This window comes from Notolabrus celidotus, unplaced genomic scaffold (assembly GCF_009762535.1).
Source record: "Notolabrus celidotus isolate fNotCel1 unplaced genomic scaffold, fNotCel1.pri scaffold_115_arrow_ctg1, whole genome shotgun sequence".
Lineage (NCBI taxonomy): Eukaryota > Metazoa > Chordata > Actinopteri > Labriformes > Labridae > Notolabrus > Notolabrus celidotus.
Window position 1 is genome coordinate 226,619 of NW_023260008.1, and position 20,756 is coordinate 247,374.

The following is a 20,756-nucleotide window of genomic DNA, read 5'->3' on the forward strand; positions in this document are numbered from 1 at the left end:
CTCAGCCTCCTAGCTCGAAGGATTTCTGAAATTTCCTTGAAAATATCTCAAAAAGGCGACTTTTAACCACCTTTTGTTGGATTTTCACACCTGGGAAGGTAGCACCTGTCTGAAAATCACACCACACACTCTACCTATGGTCCTTGTGAATACTGTACGAGCTCAGCCCTCTATCTTAAAGCTTGTGGGATTTATTCAAGAAAAGGTGTCGTCAGGCCTAATCGCCTTTTTCACAAAGTCACCTTTTCGTACGCCACGCGGCCCTGGTTGTCACCAGTGACTCCAAAATCACCACAAACCTTGTAGATGCACTCATGATGAACACACAGCCAGCTCAGACTCCTAGTTCAAAGCATTTCTGAAATTTTGATGAAAAACACAGAAAAAGGTGAGTTTCAAAATGAATGTGCTACCATGACTCCTGTACCTGTTTCAGTGTTTGCCGGTGCAAATTCCCGCCTCTCAATTTCAAGAGTGGGACAAAAAAAATTCACGATTCATCTGGAATGGGCATAAACCAAGAATTAGATTCCCTACACTTCAGATACCCAAAGACGAGGGAGGCTTGGCACTGCTGAACCTCCAAGAATATTATTATTCCGCCCAACTCCGGCCCTTGATAGGTTGGTGTGATGCTAATTATTTTACAGTATGGAAGGAGATTGAACTGAACATGGAAGGGTGCCACGTGCAGAGTATGATTGCAAACAGAAACATGTATAAGGCAAAGGAGGGATTGATGAATTCGGTCGTTGGGTTCACCTTGGGAATCTGGTTTAAAGTAGTCAAGACATATAAATTGGAGAATGAAGCAAAGTTTTTGAGTTGGATGGCCTACGACACTAATTTCAAACCAGGGACTCTCAACCAAAGGTTTAAACAGTGGGCAAATAGAGGCATAACAATAATTGACACACTGATTGAAAGAGGAGAAATCAAAAGTTTTCTAAAACTAAGGAGAGAATATGACTTAGAAAAAAAAGATTTCTACATGTACCTACAAATCAGAGATTATTTTAACAAGGAGATAAGGCCTGGTTCCCCGTGTGAATTAAATGGACTGGTTGTAACACTGTGTAATGCATACAGAGGTACAGTTAAGAGAATAATTTCGGTGTTATATCAAAATATGGTGAGAAATAGAACAACTTCCACTCTGTACATTAGAGATAAATGGGAAAAGGAACTGAAGAAAAAAATAACCATGGAACAACATAACATGTGTAGGACACAGAGTAGATCATCAAGATCTAGAATGTGGAGGGAATACGGATGGAGAAATATTGTGAGATTTTTCATCACACCCAAAATCAAAGGAAAATTCTCAACTGTTCCACAGCCTTGCTGGAGATGGTGTGGTGAGCACTATGGGGCGCCGTTTGTAAAGTTGTGCACACTGATAATAACAGCAACATTTCTCCACATTTAGCTCCAAAACGTGAACATGAAAATTCAGAGTGCATTTTTAAAAGTCACTTTTTTATCACATTTAGAGGAATATTTGTGATTTTCTTCACATTTAATTTTGTTCTGAATAATATGAGTTAAAATCACTGTTAAATCTAAATATTAAATCTAAATCTAAATGTTAAATCTAAATCTAAATGTTAAATATAAATCTAAATTTTAAATCTAAATCTAAATGTTAAATCTAAATCTAAATGTTCAAAGTTAAATCTAAATGTTCAATGTTAAATCTAAATGTTAAATCTAAATCTAAATGCTAAATCTAAATCTAAATGTTAAATCTAAATCTAAATGTTAAATCTAAATCTAAATGTTAAATATAAATCTAAATGTTAAATATAAATCTAAATGCTAAATATAAATCTAAATGTTAAATATAAATCTAAATGTTAAATATAAATCTAAATGTTAAATGTTGCTCCGCGATCCTAAATATTTAGCTCATATGCAAATTCACACTGCCGCCGACCGGAAGTACCAAAATAAAAGCTTCACAAAGCGATACAGATATCGCGGTCATCCATAGTCTGTCAGGAGAGTCAGGACTGACTTGGACTGACTTGGACGGACTGTTGGCCGGACCAGCCACTGTGAAAAATGTCGTCAGAGTTGGCAGAAAATATTGGAAGAGCTGTTTTGGACGCCATTCGGAGTTTCCAAAATGCACCTTTGGTGGCAGCGACGACCACACAACAACCACATCGTTCGGTAAGTTTCCTTTCGAAGCTATGTGGGATAGACTGTGTTCAGTGTTAGCCTATGGTGTTATCGTGCATATCAAGCTAGCCAAAATGGGTCAGGTCTGTTAGATAACGAACGATGTACCTCATTTTATTTTATATATTTAGTTGGTGATAGGCACATTACCCTGAGGAAAAAGTGTTTTTAATGCAGTTAAAACATAAATGCCCCCCAGAGTTCTGCCAGTACCGCGCCTGGACCAGGACCATCCCGCGTTTCCACCTTGACAGCACAACGCACGGTAGGTTTTCATACTTATAGTTAGATTATTTTAATTCTTATCTGAAAATATATGATTCATTTTCATTTTCACCAGTGTAACATATTTGACACAACATGATAATAACGGCAAATGTCATTTATTTGTATTTTATTACTCCTCAGGGCACCAGTAACTCAACTCAATTGACACCAGGATCAAATTTCCACACACCGAATGATCATTCTGTAAGTATTCACTCAGTCATTACATTTTTCACTTTAAAAAAAAGTCTTGGTAATGCTATCTTTAGATTGCAATTTTCAGAAAACATTTCTATATTTAATACCATATGTAATTATCATTTGTTGAAGCATTCAAAACATTTTAACCTGTCATTGATCTGATTAGTGTGACTGGTCTGTGTATATTTTTCCTCTCTAGAAATAAGCTGATTGTCATTTTGCTGTTTTGCAGGATAATTACCAAGGAAGGCATGCTATTTCCAGAGAAGAGCTGGAAAATGTTCTCATTTTGAAAACCACCTTTACTGAAGCTGCTTCTATTCTTGGAGTGTCTAGGCCAACATTTTACAAGTTATTACAAGACTTTAATATCCCAACATCAAAATTTAACAATATCAGTGACCAACAATTGGATCTCAAAGTGTCACAGTTGAAAACTGAACATCCAAATGTTGGAGAGGTGATGCTTATGGGGCATCTGCGCTCCATAAATATTGTGGTTCAGAGACGGCGTGTAAGAGATTCACTCCAAAGGGTAGACTCAGCTGGTGTCCTGGACAGGAGAAGAACAGCAATAGCTCGGCGAGTTTATACTGTGCCGCATCCAAATTTCATTTGGCATGTCGATGGAAACCATAAACTGATCAGGTGGAAATTTGTTGTTCATGGGGCAATGGACGGCTACAGTCGAATGTTGATGTTTCTTCATTGTTCTAACAATAATCGAGCAGAGACCGTGAACGCCCTCTTTACTGCAGCCATTGGACTGTTTGGCAGACCCCTACACATCAGAACTGATCACGGAGGAGAGAATGTTAGGATTTGGGAGGACATGCGAGCAAGCAGGGGTGAGGGCTCTGTCTTACTTGGGAGTTCTGTACACAACCAAAGGATTGAGCGTTTCAACAGAGACCTGAACAAAAACTGCAGCCATGTTTATGCACCCATTTTTTATGAAATGGAATCCCAAGGTATCCTGGACTTAGAAAATCCAACAGACCTCTTTTGTCTTCATTACATCTTTCTACCCAGAATCAACCGCACTTTAGAGGAATTCAGAGCTGCGTACAACCATCACTCAATTTCATCTGAAGGAAATAGAACTCCAGTTCAGCTTTTTGCACTGGACAATCATTTGCTTCATCTTCACAGCTTGGAACTCCAGGCAGCAGAGGTTGTTGCTTCTTCCTCACTAAGCTCCCAAGCTGTGTTTCTCCCATTAAATAACAGAGATTTTCAAGAACTTTATGCTACCATTAACCCCCTGGAAAATGACAGCAATAAGGGCAAAACATTGTTTCAGAGAACACAGCAGTTTATTTTTGATAAACTTGTAACTTAGTGACCTGACAGGTAACAGTGACCAAGGGAATCCATCTATCCCTGGAGGTGTAAGTGAAGTATGCATATACATATAAAAATAAACAAAATGAATACTCTCAAAAACATTCTAAAATGCTGTGAACATACGTTTTCTTGTAATACTGCCAAGGTTGAAATGTGTCCTTTTTCTGGAAGTGAATGCATCTACTGTATAGATGTTTGAAAACTACAAGACTTCACATAGTTACTGTAGAGTTATACAAGGCTATAAGTATACCATGGTAAGTACCACATAGTTTTGAGATAAAATGAGTTTAAATATTCCTTTGGGCTCTAGCATCCTCTGAAATTACACAGGTTAAGTGATGTATAAACAGACTGTGTATCACTACAACTGTATGACATTACTTCAAAATGTATGTATGACATTACTTTGGTCTGAATTTCTGCTTGAACAATATAACAACTTGCTGTGTGATATCTTAATGTAAGAAACTTACAACTAATTCTGTGCAATTCTGATATTAAACCTGTATCTGAGAAAAGAGAATTCAAATAAATGTTGTCAGTGCCTCTTCTTCTATTTGTACATCTGTAGATCATATTACATTTTAGTTTGTACAAGGGCAGCTACTGTAATAAAACCATAACTTCAGCCTCTTATACTCGGAGTTATAAAATGTTGGAAAGTAAAAGATTTTAAATAATAATACAGAAGGCATAAACTCTTCCTTTATATTCCTGTTTACTCCATTTTCCCATGAAGCATTAACATAGAAGGGCTATTGAAATATAACAACCACAGTAATAAGTAGTAATGCTTAAGGAACACAAATGCAGTCATGTTAAACTTTCATTTTGAACCTATGGAGTCCCATAAAGCACATGTGATTCATTAAACTTTACACATGAAAACACACAACACAAAAAAATGAATTAACATCTGAACATCAGAGAAAAAAACGTAGCTGGTGCTTCAAACATATCAGGCCTGACCTACATTTGTTAATGCTTTTCTGTGCATGACAAATCTAAGGGACTAGTTTTCATTTCATTTCTTCAGATGGTGCTGAATAAAGACCCATTCATCAGTGCTACCAGGAAGCAGTAGTGAAATTCATCATCATCAGCCATTAATTTTGTGTTCACAAAAAGCTGAAGCTCATTAGCACATGTATGTGCAATAGGGAAATTTTTGCTTTCATCGTGAATAAATGTAACTTTAGGGGTTGGATGAAAACCGATGGCAGGGACCTTGCTGCTTCCTGTAGCAAATGCCAGGATGTGACCGGGGCTCAAAGCCTTCAGGAACGCCTCCTCGTCCTTGGTTAGAGTTCTGTCTCCAAATGCATCTTGCAGTTCTTTATCTAAAAGCAAAGTAAAAGTAATGTTGACTTAGAGACTGAAAGACAACCTGGATCTCAGGATGACTATGTCAGTGACTGAAAGATTATTGTTTTAATAGTTTGGTGAGAAAGAAGCTATATTCTTTGCTAGAACTTGAAAAGATGGTATTCTTTAGCATTGTTATTTTTTGAGGGGTTGTAAGCAATCATTTAACAGTCTTCCTGTGTTGGGATATATTAATGTAAGACAAGTGCAATTCTACTTACTTTCCACACACTGTAGAAATTCCCGAAATTTTACCACCGTCATCTCCTCCTTAGCTCTCCTGTTACTCCCCAAAACAGAGTAGCTTGGCTTGAGGACACCAGCAATGAAGTTGGCTCCCAGCTCTTGGCCTTCCTCTGGTTTGTCAAGCAGTACACGCAAGCAGGGGTTCTCTCTCAAGAGGGACAATACCTGGAGGGAGATTCAACAGCATTTGAGACTGCTAATGAAGAGTATTTGTGGTTAAATATTGATTTATTTTCTTTCTTTTTTTTAATCACAAACCATTTCTCTTAAACATTTTATTTTTATTACTACGCAAATGTTTTATTGCTACAATTATTTGTGCAAATGGGAGAAACAATAGAAAAAAACCCCAGAATGCTTATGTTTTCCCGAGTATGAAAGTAAATAAAACACCTCAGATAGAATTTGGACCTACATACAAGACACATTAGTCTCCAGCATAATCACTAACACTGTAAAATAAAAACTTTAATTACCCATATGTATTTACTTTATCTGTGATGGTCTCTAATTATGTGGTTAAATAATAAATGTATCTTCAAATTAGTTTCTTTTTTTTTGGAGGGGGTTTATCTCTATCAAACTGAGTTCCACAGACTTTGCAAAGAGTACTGAAGGTGTTCTAAAGGCTCATTGAGGCTTCATACTAACACCATACAGAACAACAATAACAACAGCTCACCCCATAGTAAGACAAGCCATCAGTGAGTTGATCAAGACAGCTCTGCCGTTGCAGAATGGCATGGTACAGAGCTGCATTTTTCACAAACGCATCTCTGTTGGACATGGTGACAGTTAGTGGGAGACCTTCGACTTGAAATCGCCATGAGTCACAGCAGCTGACGGCTTCCTCCAAATCCTCCTGCGTGGCTGCATGTTTAACCTAAAAATTATAAACCAAGAATTAAAAATGTCTGCACATGTACTGTATTTAATAAACATATAGTGTAAGTTGTGCATTCTATCTTACAATCCTTTTAAAATACCCTTTCTAAAACTTTTTTTGTGATTCAACTTTTAGTATGTAAAACAAAATAAATTTGACTGAATTCCACAAATACAAAACAAATCTAAAAAAATGTAACAAATCAAATTCAGTTTCTATTGCTGTACTCCGATTGATACTTTTTGAACTAAAAAAAATTCTTTACATAGGGGAAAAATAATACCTCACTTAATTGTTTTCTATGAGCATATGTTTTGCTAACTTGCTAAGAAGCAATGGCATTTAATAAACACTTAATAACAGTTAAGCCATGCTCTGTATTTCTTCGTCTCACCAATTCAAGATGGATACAACCTAAAGTCAGCCATCCTATAATAACAATCATGAGCTTACATGCTGTACAACATTTACAGTATTACTAAAATAGCCTACAGTTCACAATTACACATCACCTTTTTGAGGTTCTCCCTTAACCCAGGGTCACCTATATTGTCAAGTGTGACGTGTACTTGGAGGACGTCACCCGACACGATGTAGTCCACAACATGTGGGGACAGAAACGCTGGTGGTTCACCTCCTTGTACAATTATCGTTGACATCATTCTGCCAATGGTTCGGTACACTCCTTGTTGCAAGTGGAGAATGTTCAATCTTGGGGCACATCCATTTGGGGTGCCTGAAAGATCAGAATCAGAATCAGAAATACTTTATTTATCTTGGGGGGAAATTCAGTCATTATAGTTGCCCCTATCCACAATAAGTAAGAGTATCAAATAATATTAATAGAAGAAAGTAATTAATAAGATATAAATACAAATACAATGAAATTAATGATAATAAAAGTATGTACAGAAGACAAAATAAGCTATGTAGAAAATAAAAGATGATTTGAGTCAACATCAACATGTTTTGTAAGGAAGGTGTAAACTGGCATTCCAACCCAATATTTGTGACCATGTAACCTTTAGTAGGAGACATAATAGGAGCCATACAATGGAAAATACATTAGAAATCAGAAAACTCTGCGATTCTGGACTACAAAATCATTTTAAAACCTTCAAAAGCTCCGCTGTCTTGGAAGATAGCCTTCACCAGTAAACGGAAAAACTCTCGTCTGGGTCCACCAAAGTCAGCAGCATCTTCCTCAGCATCTTGCTCATCACTGGCAAATTTGACATAGAGCATGTCATGGCTTTCCACAAAACTTGGTCTTTTAAACGGACGCAAAGCTGTGATCCACACATTTGCGCGACTGATATGGACTTGTCTTGTTCCTGCTGATACAACTCTCTCACTATGAGCTTTCAGAAGGCCTGCAATCTCTTCTCTGCTGAGCATCTCAGAGGACCTATATATGAAAAAGACACAATAAGAAAGACAAACACACTTCTGGACATATTTTACATGTGCATTGCAAACATGAATGCATAATTATCTTAAGTGCACAGTGTTACATCATAAAAAAGTCAATGTTGGTAAAATTACTGATAAAATACAGTTATCAATCTTTGAAATGTACATGATGAAACTTGATAATTTGATGCACATCTGTTTTGACAATTATCTCCAAAAATATTTCACTTGGCGTACAATGTTCACACTAATGAATATTAGTATATGCAGTAATAAAAAAAACCTGTAATCTTACCTAACAACATGAACAGAACTAGGCATGTCCGACTCTTCCAGGAGACTACGCTGAATTGCCTCTTCAAGAGCATCATCTTCCTCTAGATAAACAGGGCTGAAAAAAATGAAGACAGGGACAACAGAAAATGAATCAGGCAAAAAGCGAAAATACAGTATAAACCTCAAAGAATCAGAGATATAAAAATGACTGAAGATTTTAATTCACTGTTGACTCAATGACTCATAACATCAATGACCAAACGTATGCATTGTAGTGTTTCTATGAACCTCTAACAATATCTTACACAAATTCTGCCAAGTTATAAGGAAACAACTGCCCCAAGTCTTCTGCCTGTCCCTCGTTTTCACTCTCTAGAGTGCTTCCCCCTGTCTCCTGATGTCTGGCCTCACTTTCCATTGGTGAAGAAGACACTGGATCATGCACTGCATAAAGAAAATATCATCAGGAAAAATGTTTTGACATAACACATACTTTGTTAAATGTGTCCTAAATTAGCCCTAATCCCATCTTTGAGTATGCTTCTTTAAGAATTCTCAAGAGGATTTTCTTAAAGGATTTAGGTAAAAAAAAAAAAAAGCTATTCGGAAAGTACTACCTCTCATTCGTTTTCAGTGGTAAAATTCTCTTTACCTTGCTAAACAAGAAAAAGCTGCAAAATGCTAAGAACAAGATAGCCAAGAACAAAACTGATATCTCAATAACACTTCTGAATAAACATACAACCTGTAAAAACACAAATTAGATAAAGGTTTTGACCTACTTCTGTCTTGGTGCAATGACATTTCTTCCTGTCTGCCATTATCACTCCCATCATCACTGAGGTCTTCTGGGTCCTGATAGTGGAGCTCACTTTCCCTTGGGGACAGTGGCGCTGTACGCACTAAAATATATGAGCAGAAGAAGGATATATATATATGTATACACCAATATCAACAAATTAAGGCATATAATTTAATTTAATATTCATACTTAATATATTTATGTATTTTTTCTGACACGTTTATATCATGACAGTTGAGAAAACTTTCCTTTTCACAATGGCAACAATGTCATTTTGTACTCCGAAACATCAGGGACAATTATCTACCCATCAAGAAAACAAATTAGATTCTAATTACAATGTCAGGTTTGTGGATTCTTGCCATTATGTACAGACAGGTGCTGGAGGAAATCGAGCCAACTTCTTTCCCCCCCCATGAAAAATTGCTTGACACATTTGGTTTCATTAACCTTTTAGATCCCCGGATTGTACTCAAATATTCAAATGGAAAAGGCTGGCCCACGGGTAATGCAAATGTCTTTTTAAATATGGCAGTTATTTCCTCTTGAAGTTCTGTTTCGCTCCAGTCAGACGTAAAGGAGATCTTTCTTATGAGGCCATCTCGTGCCAATTTAGTTCTGGAGTCCCCTCTTGGTATACAGAACATTGATTGAGGAGAAAAAGGCAAGCACACAATATCTTTGGTGTAATGCTTGCAGGCCTTGCTTTTTCTAACAAAACGTGGGCATGCTGTCTAAAAATTCCTTCAATTGATCACTGATAAAAGTTTCAAGGGCTTTGGCCAGGACAGATAATTTGGAAATGGGCCTATAATTATTTAAAATAGTGGCGTCACCCCTTTTTAGAAGGGGGGAAACAAAGGCAGAGTTCCAGACTAAGGGAATGACATTTGTTGCTATGGAGAGGTTGAAAATGTGTGTCAAGGGCGGGGCAATGAAATCAGCTGCTAATTTTAAAAAGTAGGGCTCCAATTTGACTGGACCAGCAGATTTTGTTGTGTCCAAGTGCCTGAGGGCTTTATGTGCCTGAGAAGTTAAAATTTCATCAAAGCTAAAAGGTTGATTTGGTAATGCCTGATTAACAGCATCCACAGAGGGAGTACTGCTACAGGAAGAGTGTAGGGATTCAAATAAAAACAGAGGAAGCAAAATGTCTGTGGAAACAGTCAAGCATTTCAGTCTTCTCAGTCATTTTCTTTTCATCCTTCACAATGCATGGAGGAAGCTCAACATGATTCATTTTTCCAGATAATGATTTAATTGTACTCCAGTTTTTAGTTCAGATTATTTGTTGTATTAGAAAGAAAGTAATCAGTTTCAGCTTTTCTAATGACCTCTGTGCATGCATTGCACCAACGCCTGAAAACCAACCAATGTGAGGCGAGGTCTGATTTTCTAGCTTTACTCCATGCTAGGTTCCGTTCATGGAGCAGGTTGGATAGCTCTGTCGTGAACCATGCATTGTTCCGGCCTTTTACTCTATATTTTTTGACAGGAGCGAGATTGTTGATGATATTCATAAAACAATCATAAAAGAAACTCCAAGCATGTTCAACATCAGCAATGACAGAAATTTGACCCCAGTCAACATGAAACAACTCATGAATAAAAGCTTGTTCTGAAAAGTGTTTCATATCACGTCTCATAATAATGCCTGGTTTTGTTTTTGGAATTTTCATATTTCTTACTGTTGCAGTGACACAGTGGTCACTGATGTCATTTGCAAATATGGAGGCAGTTGAATATTTACGTGGCATATTTGTAAGTGTAGAGGCCAAGCCAAAGCTTTAAGCCACTGAGGCGCTGCACCTGGAATACCTATCTGACGCGCTTGGGTTACCGTGATTGATGAATGAAAGTCCGAGTCATATTTCCCAGTTGAACTCTTGGTCCGTTTATTTTCCTGATATAAGCTCCTAAAGTGTCCAAAAACATGACATTTCATAGACAAACATACACGCATAACTCCCGCAGCACCATGCTGCTTGAGCGGTCAAAAACTGTATAACCATCCGGGCGGAACACCTGACCACACAACAAAGGTTCCTACCTAAATAGACAATGACCCCCGTACAACCTTAATTACGCACACAGGTCACACACATTCATTCATAATCTGCCGTTACAAACCATATCAATCTGTTTTAAATTGGAAGAATGCAAATGCAGTCTAAGGTCAAATATGGATTACTATCTCCTTAGATGTTGCGTACATGTATGTTCAATTGATGTATAACACTGCACTATGCCAAATTGTTTTGATTTAATGTGCAACTGCAATAATATGGGCGATACATTCAGAATGGACTGTAGGTTTTTCATCTTAAGGCTAACTGCTGAGGCTATGCCATATTTTTTAAAAATATTCTCTTAGATTTTCTCCTCAGAAAAAGTTGATTCCTCACAAGATCAGGACGCGTCAAGTGATGAGGATGAGTCTGTTGAGTCGACCACTGAGGCAACAGGTGAAGACGGCCAGGAGAATACACCTTTACTTCCCACCACTGCTTCCAGTTCCACTCCTCCCAGTGCTCTTCTCAATCAAGGTTTGTTTTGGCTTGGGTTAGATCTTTTTTTAACTGAAGAAAGGTAGTATCTGCAATATAAACCTAACCTAATAAACCTTGTCTTACAGCTGAATACTGAGCCCTTCAAGTCATTTTGCAGCCAAACCATCCCAGCCACTCTGGCACTGTGGATAAGGTTTTGAATTGTGGTAAAAATAAAGGCACATATTCAGAGCTTCCTTTTTCGACTTAGGCTATTTAATGATAAATGACAATACTAAAAACATGCTACTCACTAATAACTGATCAGTAATATGTAGGGATGGGTACGAGAAACAGGACTAATTTGGCACCAGTTCCTGACTAGTCATTAAAGAAATATTGCTGCTATCAGTGTTTATGTAACCTTAAGTCATTCTAACATAGCAGGCATTTTTCTTAACAGTCCCCTAATGATGAAGCTGCTGGCATCAGGTGATTATGTTTGACGTGCTGTAACTTTGTCTTTACATTCATGGCTGACAGGGCAAAACCTTCAGAAGTGTTGCTTCACTTTACACAATCTAATGAAAATGCAGCTAAAGGCAATATATGTCTAAAACATATAACTCCAGCAACCTCACGAAACACTTCAAAATACAATGTTTGATAAATCTGAAGCAGTGCAGCGTGTTTGACTGCTTTAGCAAAGCAGCTGCTGCAGCTAATGTTACTCCTAGCTGTCCCTCCCAGCACCTCCCAGCTCCAATGCAGATGGGGTTTACCAAACTAAAAAAGTGACTGTCTCGACCTCATTGATTCAAGGTAACACGTACTATTGTTAAAATAAGTCCATAGTTATTAAATCAGGACACAGTCAGTGTTTCCCCTAATGTTTTATGCATTTAACAAAAATATGGATAAGTATCTGTGTCGATAAGTATTACTTATATTGGTATCGATAAAATCCTAACAATACCCATACCTACTAATATGACAGATTAATTATGTCCTTTCATAGTGACAGCAATGTGTCCAGTGATAGCCTAAAGAATGGCATTATGGCAGAATGTGCACTCTTATGTTACGATCAAAGACTGAACTTCATATTCACATACTAAACATAGCTTAAAGTGCATGCAGAAAAGTAAGGGATAATGTACTATTAGCAGGTTGTTATGGGAAAAAGAATCCAGACAGGGTGAGACAAGACCCCGACGCGAAGAGGAGGGTTCTTGACCACCCTAAACGGATTCTTTCCCCATAACAACCTGCTTACCATACATTATCCTGATATTCCCTTGCTACTTACTCAAAATACAAACACGTTGTTAAAAACATTGATTAAAGATGATTTTATTGATTTAAATGATTTCTGTTTACAGTTTTTAAAAATAGTCCCAGTGATTCCTCGTCAGTGATCGTTCCATGGTGATGGATTCTTCTCTGCCTGTTGTGGTGGATTGAACATGAAACTGTCCTCATTCAGCTCTCCTTCTTCTCTGAGCTCTGTGGTTCACACACCTTTAAAAAGAAACTAATGTCATAACTTTGAACCCTGCTGCTATCATCACCACCGCTCATGGTTTAAGTTTCTCTGTAGAGATCGCTAACCTAAAGTTTCTCTCACCTGCTCCACTCCTTCATCATATTGATGGACAGGATCCAATATGTAAACAACCGTAGCCTGCCGGTTTAGCATGCTAACCGAAGCTAATGTTTTAGCCACATTGTTTACCAATATGATGCAAACGGAAGCTAACGGTTTCCCCTCACCTTACGGTCTGTGGTGTCAACAAGCAGAAGCTAAATGTGTCTGAACTCTTCTCCGCGGATTGATTTGACATGACGTGTGATCAGTTAGTCTCTGGTGTTGCTCATATAAGTGAAAGTTAATAACCGATGCCAGGGGGTTGTCAAGAGGTTTTGACCAATCAGAATCAAACATCTTGCACAACCGGAAGGTCAGTAAGAAAGCCGGGTAATAATAACATTTAATGACTCTTGTCCCTGGGAAAGTGAGGCACCCACAGGTGAATTTGATCAGTTTGTGTATTTGTGTACAGCTGAAGAGCTCAAAAGTGACATTAAAATGATTTGTCCCCATCTAAAGGTTCATTTCTGTTAAGTAGTTTGATAGTAAAATCTCTTATTAAAAAGTGTTGACAAATGCAGCTAAAAAGTGAGTTTGGAGAATAATCTTAAGTTTCAGTAGTAACACTGTAACACTTTGAAAAATGCTTATAACGTTACGTATTGTAACTCCAGATTCTATGAATAAAGGCGTAACCCTCGAAGAGCTTTTGGTCTATCGTGAAGATTTTTCTTTCTGTTGTCTGTACAGTATGTGACATCATCAGGACCTGAGCTCTGCTCCCAAAAAGGCAGTACTTTCTTTGGCTAATGTTGGTGGAGCAGGGAGCCTGCTTTTTTTTTATCAAATGTAACTGTGATACCTATTTGGGATTGTGTTTAAATAATTAAAAACCTTTGTAGGGATATCTAGCATTCATTATCCTCCATTATTGATCAGTTTTGCTGTTGTGGATGGACTGCAAAAAATGCTTTTAGTAATGAGATATTGACAACACCTCTATCTTTTCTTCACAGACAAAAGAGGTAACTCCAAACGGAAGTGGGAAGACAGCGAGGTGCGTGCAGTTGAAAGACACATGATGCGCTTCATCCACACATGCAAGGTACCTCAAAAGATTGACTGCATTCGGTGTATCAACGCAGAACCTGATGAGCTCAAAGACCGAATCTGGACTGGAGTGAAAAATGATGTCAGAAATCGGATCACTGCCTTAAAGAGAAAGGCTTGTTCTCAGGACTCATGATAGATATTTGTTGAAGTATACCTGTTTGAAGTATATCTGTATCTTATTTCAGAGGCTAATGTTAAATTTGTCTGTGCACAAAGGTCTTCTGTATTTTTATATAGCCAAAGTTCTTGGTTGTAGTTTGGAGCACAACCTGCTATGTTGCTAGCGAGCCTAAGAAATTGTTTCTCTGAACAGTCTCTAGTCAAGTATGTTAACTGACTGTTAGCTGTCCAGATGCATTCATTTGAAAGCTAGCCAAGTTTGTGACAACCTGTCATTTTCAAGGACATTCCATTTGAGCTGTGTGGCACTCGTACATGATGTCCATCCATTATGTCACTAAAAAGATATCAGCAAACGCAAGTCTGTTTGGTGTATTATTATTATTTCATGCAGATTTTCATTGTGGTGCTACTATGACATATTCAGTCTACCTCTTAATCTACATTATTCTATGGTCTGGGTGAGTACTCTTTTCTGATTGGCTGACAGGTGTGTGTTAATGAAGCAATAGCTCATGACAGGTCGTGCTATGTTGGGATTATATCACGGCTAAGGGCCGTTGTTCGGCCTGACAAGACCAGTGATGCTCGATCAAAGATTGAATTTCATATTTTATTACAACATGCTCTCCTTACTGAACATAGCTGAACGTGCATGCAGTTAATGACATTTAATGAGTCTTGTCCCCAAAGGACAGTGAGGGCACCCAAAGGTGACTTTTATCAGTCTGTGTATTTGTGTATAGCTGAAGACCCCAAAGTGGACATTAAAATTATTTGTCCCCAATCTCAAGGTAAAAATTATTTATGGACAAAAGTTGTTTAAAATTTAAATCTCAAGTGATTTTCATAATCTGGAGACTTCCAGTAATGTATTCCACTTTCCAGCATCTCTCTAAACCGTTCAGAAAGTGGTGTCCTCTAAGGGGGGGTGTTGAAATATGCGCCGCCAAAGTGGACATGAGAGTGTGAGTGTGAGTGTGAGTGTGTGTGTGTGTGTGTGTGTGTGTGTGCGCGCACTTGCATTTGTCACGTTGTGGGATCCCAGCACCGGGAGCACACCAACGGCGGGGGGCCCAACACCCGTGTGGGGCCCAAAATGGTGGGCCCCACTCCGATTTCATTCAAAATGAGCTCAGTGGCCCTCCCTGATGCTCCTCTTGCTTTTTCTTCACTTGGCCCACAAGGTAGCAAAAACTTGAAATGTGTGTAAAAGTGTGTGTAAACTTTTTTCTCACGATCGCCAACTACCGCCTGTAAGGTGCTACCGCACTTTTACACACTTCCGGAAGTGTGTGCACACACTTCCGGAAGTCCCGCCCCTTGGATTTATCTCTTGGCCAATCAGATTGCTTCTGCTGTGCGATCTGCCGTGAATGTGAGAAGAAGAAGCAGAAGCAGAAGACAGAGAGGAACATGGCTGAAGACGGAATATTAACTTGAAACTCTGAATATTTTACCACATTTACAACAACTAAGTGATATATCAGCATTCAACAGGTAGGCATGATTTTGTTCAATTTATATTCTTTATATTTTTGTGATGTTAATTACTTTATTACAATAACTGTTAGCTGCTACAATTAGCTACTAGCATTAGCTATATAATAGGCTTTTAAATTATTAGATTTGATTTGCACAGGCTGGCAGCTGCTAAAGTGGTCTGTTGTTTTTTATTTTTGCAGATCACTTGTGTGTATTGATTGCTCCCATTATGTAAAGACTATTTCAACCAATGTAACAAAGTTTATCTTTAGCCATTATTAGCATTGCGGTGCTAACAGTAGCAGCTAGCGATCTTTAATACAACTCCTATGGACGTAGTGTCTCACTTCCCTGCGTCATGACGTCACGGACAGAAAGTAAACACAGACACACGTTACATCAATGTTACCGGGGAGACCTCCTCTTTACGATCATAGTGTCCATTTAACTATAATTTAAACATAGTTTGCGCAAGAGCGGCCCAAACATGCCATGTCGAAGATCACTAAATCAGACCATCCCAAGAGAATGTGCATATTATGATAGAGAGGATTAAACCTGCGACCGGAGCTTAGTTTGTGATGTTAGCCGGCTCCTAGCACAAGCCACAACAGGTGAGCATTTTATTATAAGACTATATTTTATGCCAACATACCCCCCTCCCCAGTTATGCTGTCATAAATCCCGTGATGTTGACTCCGTGTTGTTTGTGTCTCGGAGCTGTAAGACTGTATCAGCTGGCTCAGCTGGCTCAGCTCTGGTTGTTTTCATCAGGTTGACTTGTCAGTGAGAGTTTGATACTATTCCCGTTATATCTGGTAGCGTTTTGACTCTTCTAGCCTTAGAAATAGTTTGTGTTTACCGAAGACACGGGTCTGAGCTCATCATGTTTGGGTGCATGTTTTTCTGAAACTGTACATAGAAGACGTGCATGTTGCGTTCACTGTTTAGCCGAGAATCAGAGCTCTGCAGCGAGCTATCGCTCAGGCTGATGGGGCTCTGTGATTCAGTGGAGTGGAAACTTACAACTACTACTACTTCTACTACCGTTACTATTACTATAACTGCCACTACTACTGCTAATACTGCTACTGCTACTATTACTACTGCTACTACAACTACTACCAGTGTTTCCCCCAGGTTTACAGCCTCTATCTATCTACCAAGTACTAACATCGGCAACATTTCACTCTTTTAACACTTTTGCTTTTGTAATATCTTATGTTAAATAATCTAGCCTGCAAAAAAGTCAAAAAGAAAACATTCTTCATGTGAACACTATATCTAATTCTCACATTGCACTATTACGACGGTCCCTGAATGCACCTGCAGTAACAGGAGCTCTGGACCTCTGGACAAACAGTCAGCTGACGGCACTTCTGGATGCCAAGGAGTTTATCTAAACTTACTAAATGTGTCTGATGTATCAACAAACTGGATTAAATCAAGCTGTAGATGCCGAGCTTTTTACGGTGAGAGCGACAAAAACGTCAAATATTAAACAGACGTCCCCAGGTTGTGTTTTTGTCACTAACGCACACCGGGGGTAAAAATCCTCAATGAAGAGGAGACTGATTCACACAGCACACCTGCTGCAGGTAGAGACCAAGCTAACACTGAGCCCCTCAGATAATAACTCAGCCTGTCATAGGAACACAGAGCTTTAATTTCTTAAGATTAGACGCACAGCGGGGAAAATATGAACTCTTAATGTCCGACGGTCTTCATCTACATCGTCGTGCATCTACACTTCTCTGCTTTGTTTAATGATTGGTGAAGCTCTGCACCGATGTAGACACAAACAAACACGTGAACACACACCTATAGCCAGACAGAGAGAGAAGAGGGCAGCATGCTGTAAAGCCAGGGGAAACACTGCTGTTTGTTTTCAAGAATTGTTTTATATCAGCAGCTAGCAATCTAGGCAACTCATGACAATATAAACATGACATGAACAATTCTCTTATACTGAATGTGTAGTAATTATTCAAATTATTTTCACAGAGCCATGATGTCCAGAAGGAGAAGAAGAATCAAGCCTGTAGATGATGCAATGACATATATTCTGTCTTGCACTGACAAGTCTGGATTTATGTCAAGACTCGTCGACAGTTACAAAGGTAAGTGGTAGAAGGTTCCTTGACCCAACTTATTCATTTCAAAAGCAAAACAGTGAAGTGGATATATAACGACAGGGCAGAGTTTATTTGTGTTTCAGGGTATGTGTGGCTTTTTTGCTTTTGTAAGAGAATTTCAATCAGAGTGATAGAAATGAATGTGATATTTTACAGTCCAGGCAAGGTAGTCAGAGTGCTTTGTTAAAATATTCTACTAAAATATCCAGTGTTGCTGTGGTATTAGCCTTGCTGTGGTTTAGGCCTCTGCTTGAAAATTGCTTACCCATGATAAAATGAGTATATCTCTGCAACCACAAGGTCTATTTGAATACTTGTGTGTCATAGTAAAGGGAACACTCTGAGAATTTGTTGAGATGTGTAAATATCGGTATATGTGTTACTGATGAAGGGTAAATGAAGATAGTGGTGATGCAAAATGGCCTTGGCGCAGGAAGAGTTTGTTTGAGTTTAGCCGTGGAGATTTCTTTTGACAAATTAAAGTGGGTAAAAATGTCTTGTAAAAGCATATTTTGTCCAATATCAATTATGTTTCAGGTATATACTGTGAGTGTATCTATGGAAATGCATGTGATCTTTGATCCGTGGGATATGATTTAACATCAGTTCTTATTTAATTGAAATCCAGGTGACAGACCCTCAGAGTCCTCAGCAGCAGTAGAGACAGAGACCAGCCCTGCACATCAGATGCTCCACAAGGAATCAAAGCCAGATGAGACTCAACTACAGGTAAAATGACATTGTAGACACAGTCATCACTAATATCTGTGGTGACTTGTATGTGATGTTGTTCTACTACAGAAATGGGCCAGTGTTCACAAATAACTTTAATGCAGTCATGATAACTTAATAGGTGGTGTGATGAAGACCAGTTAATGTCAAACACACACACGTTTCCAGTCTTGTCCTTATGGGGTCATTTATGTCACAAAAACACTCTTCCTTTAGTCTCTCCCAGTGGGACCAGGTCACATACTGTTACACACTTGTATGTTTCTAGTCTCACCCTTATGGGGTCCTCCCGTATGGTTCTCACTGAAACTGTTTATATGCCACTGTCCCACACCTGGCATAATCTCAACTTTGATTTTAACATTAAGAATTGTACACTGTCTGAGCTCTAACATGTTTTAAAGCAATATTTAGAATGTAACCCACTGAAAACCCTTGTAATGGGTTATGAGAAGGTGCTAATACCTCATAAAGACCATGCTGTGCTCCAAGGTTGAAGGTCTGTACTGTTTCAGAACCTGTTTTACCACTAGGGAACCTTATTAGCCTGCTGTGAATGTATCTACATATAGTTATAATCTCTGTCAGTTCTAAGGATCTTCTCTTCTGGTATCTAAATTTCAGGTGACAGACCCTCAGAGTCCTGCAGTAGAGACAGAGACCAGCCCTGCACATCAGATGTTCCACAAGGCATCAAAGCCAGATGAGACTCAACCACAGGTAAAATGACATTGTAGACACAGTCATCACTAATATCTGTGGTGACTTGTATGTGATGTTGTTCTACTACAGAAATGGGCCAGTGTTCACAAATAACTTTAATGCAGTCATGATAACTTAATAGGTGGTGTGATGAAGACCAGTTAATGTCAAACACACACACATTTCCAGTCTTGTCCTTATGGGGTCATTTATGTCACAGAAACACTCTTCCTTTAGTCTCTCCCAGTGGGACCAGGTAACATACTGATACACACTTGTATGTTTCTAGTCTCACCCTTATGGGGTCCTCCCGTATGGTTCTCACTGAAACTGTTTTTATGCCACTGTCCCACACCTGGCATAATCTCAACTTTGATTTTAACATTAAGAATTGTACACTGTCTGAGCGGGTACATGTTTTAAAGCAATATTTAGAATGTAACCCACTGAAAACCCTTGTAATGGGTTATGAGAAGGTGCTAATACCTCATAAAGACCATGCTGTGCTCTCAGGTTGAAGGAACAGTTTTTGCTTTGGGTAACTTTTCTAGTTAGCAGATACCACCATCAATTCACTTTTCTCTGTTTATCTATGTTTAGGTTTTTACTGTCCAAGGGTTTTCGCTCGTTGATTATTCAGAAAGTGATGAAACTGATGAGGACTTTATGGAGAACCAAAGTCCCACTCCACACCGTGATGTTCTCAGGAAGATAACAGAAAACACTCTGGTATGCCTTTGATGCTTTTAATTTAATTCAAATGTTTTTATTCAAGCAATTGTATAAACATGTTTCTGGTTTTAATAGAGTGTGCATTTATGTATGTATGTATGAATGTTTGTACATAGCTTTTTTTTTTTTTGCAGATGGATAGTGGACCAGAGGTTTCTAATCATTCGTACGGTTCAGAAAGTGTTGTGAACGAAACCAGCGATGAGGCTTCTCCAAGCAACCATTCCAACGAGCAATCAGATAATGTACTTGTTCCATCACTGAGACGCACAAAAAGTCTCATGGTAAGCTCCTAAAACTTATTTAAAACAGTGTGGTTACTTAGCTGATGGGTGCTTTCCATTGCCATTTGTTTTTCTACTGTGTCAACAAAAAGGGAAAAATCATATCTCCATGTCTCCCTTTCTGCAGTGGTATGGAGTTCAAGATTTTGCTGGGTGTCTCTCCGATTCAGATGACGACAGCACAGAGGGCACTTCCATTTCTAAGCCTGAAAGGGATTCACCGAGGCTGAGAAGAAGCTCTTGCCACCCTGTAAGCCTGTTTTTGATTCTTGTATGTGTGTCTATGACTGTGAACATGTCTGTTGTTTTTGCTAGTGAGCCTGGTACTGACTCAATTTTATTTCCCCATTTTGTTTTGTAAATTGATACCAAGTGTGTTCCTT

General features: G+C 38.6%; 2 protein-coding genes and 1 long non-coding RNA gene across 3 annotated transcripts; 2 read left to right on the top strand and 1 right to left on the bottom strand.

Annotated features, from left to right (window-relative positions):
* Positions 1–1,976: 1,976 nt before the first annotated feature.
* LOC117808528 lies at positions 1,977–3,569 on the top strand. Its single transcript, XM_034678257.1, has 5 exons — positions 1,977–2,175; positions 2,384–2,449; positions 2,593–2,655; positions 2,885–3,166; positions 3,411–3,569. Exons 1-5 carry the CDS (start codon positions 2,065–2,067, stop codon positions 3,567–3,569), a joined length of 681 nt encoding a protein of 226 aa, XP_034534148.1. The 5' UTR covers positions 1,977–2,064.
* Positions 3,570–4,703: 1,134 nt separating this feature from the next.
* On the bottom strand, positions 4,704–9,086 carry LOC117808529 (G2/M phase-specific E3 ubiquitin-protein ligase-like). Its single transcript, XM_034678258.1, has 8 exons — positions 8,971–9,086; positions 8,494–8,632; positions 8,208–8,303; positions 7,615–7,907; positions 7,012–7,235; positions 6,296–6,496; positions 5,589–5,778; positions 4,704–5,342 (listed from the first exon to the last, which is right to left on the bottom strand). Exons 1-8 carry the CDS (start codon positions 8,990–8,992, stop codon positions 5,035–5,037), a joined length of 1,473 nt encoding a protein of 490 aa, XP_034534149.1. The 5' UTR covers positions 8,993–9,086; the 3' UTR covers positions 4,704–5,034.
* Positions 9,087–19,347: 10,261 nt separating this feature from the next.
* On the top strand, positions 19,348–20,334 carry LOC117808548. The gene is made up of 3 exons (XR_004630358.1): positions 19,348–19,375; positions 19,958–20,086; positions 20,224–20,334. It is a non-coding gene; the product is annotated as an uncharacterized LOC117808548 (long non-coding RNA).
* Positions 20,335–20,756: the final 422 nt, after the last annotated feature.

What these genes read in the sequence shown, in the direction of transcription:
- LOC117808528 (XM_034678257.1), top strand. Translation starts at nt 2,065, where the DNA reads ATGTCGTCAGAGTTGGCAGAAAATATTGGAAGAGCTGTTTTGGACGCC. An exon ending in CACAACAACCACATCGTTCG is followed by an intron (nt 2,176 to 2,383) that starts GTAAGTTTCCTT and finishes AATGCCCCCCAG; the next exon opens with AGTTCTGCCAGTACCGCGCC. An exon ending in TTGTGGTTCAGAGACGGCGT is followed by an intron (nt 3,167 to 3,410) that starts GTAAGAGATTCA and finishes TCTTTACTGCAG; the next exon opens with CCATTGGACTGTTTGGCAGA.
- LOC117808529 (XM_034678258.1), bottom strand. Translation starts at nt 8,992, where the DNA reads ATGTCATTGCACCAAGACAGAA. An exon ending in AGACAGCGGAGCTTTTGAAG is followed by an intron (nt 7,236 to 7,614) that starts GTTTTAAAATGA and finishes CTGATCTTTCAG; the next exon opens with GCACCCCAAATGGATGTGCC. An exon ending in ATTTCTACAGTGTGTGGAAA is followed by an intron (nt 5,343 to 5,588) that starts GTAAGTAGAATT and finishes CTTTGCTTTTAG; the next exon opens with ATAAAGAACTGCAAGATGCA.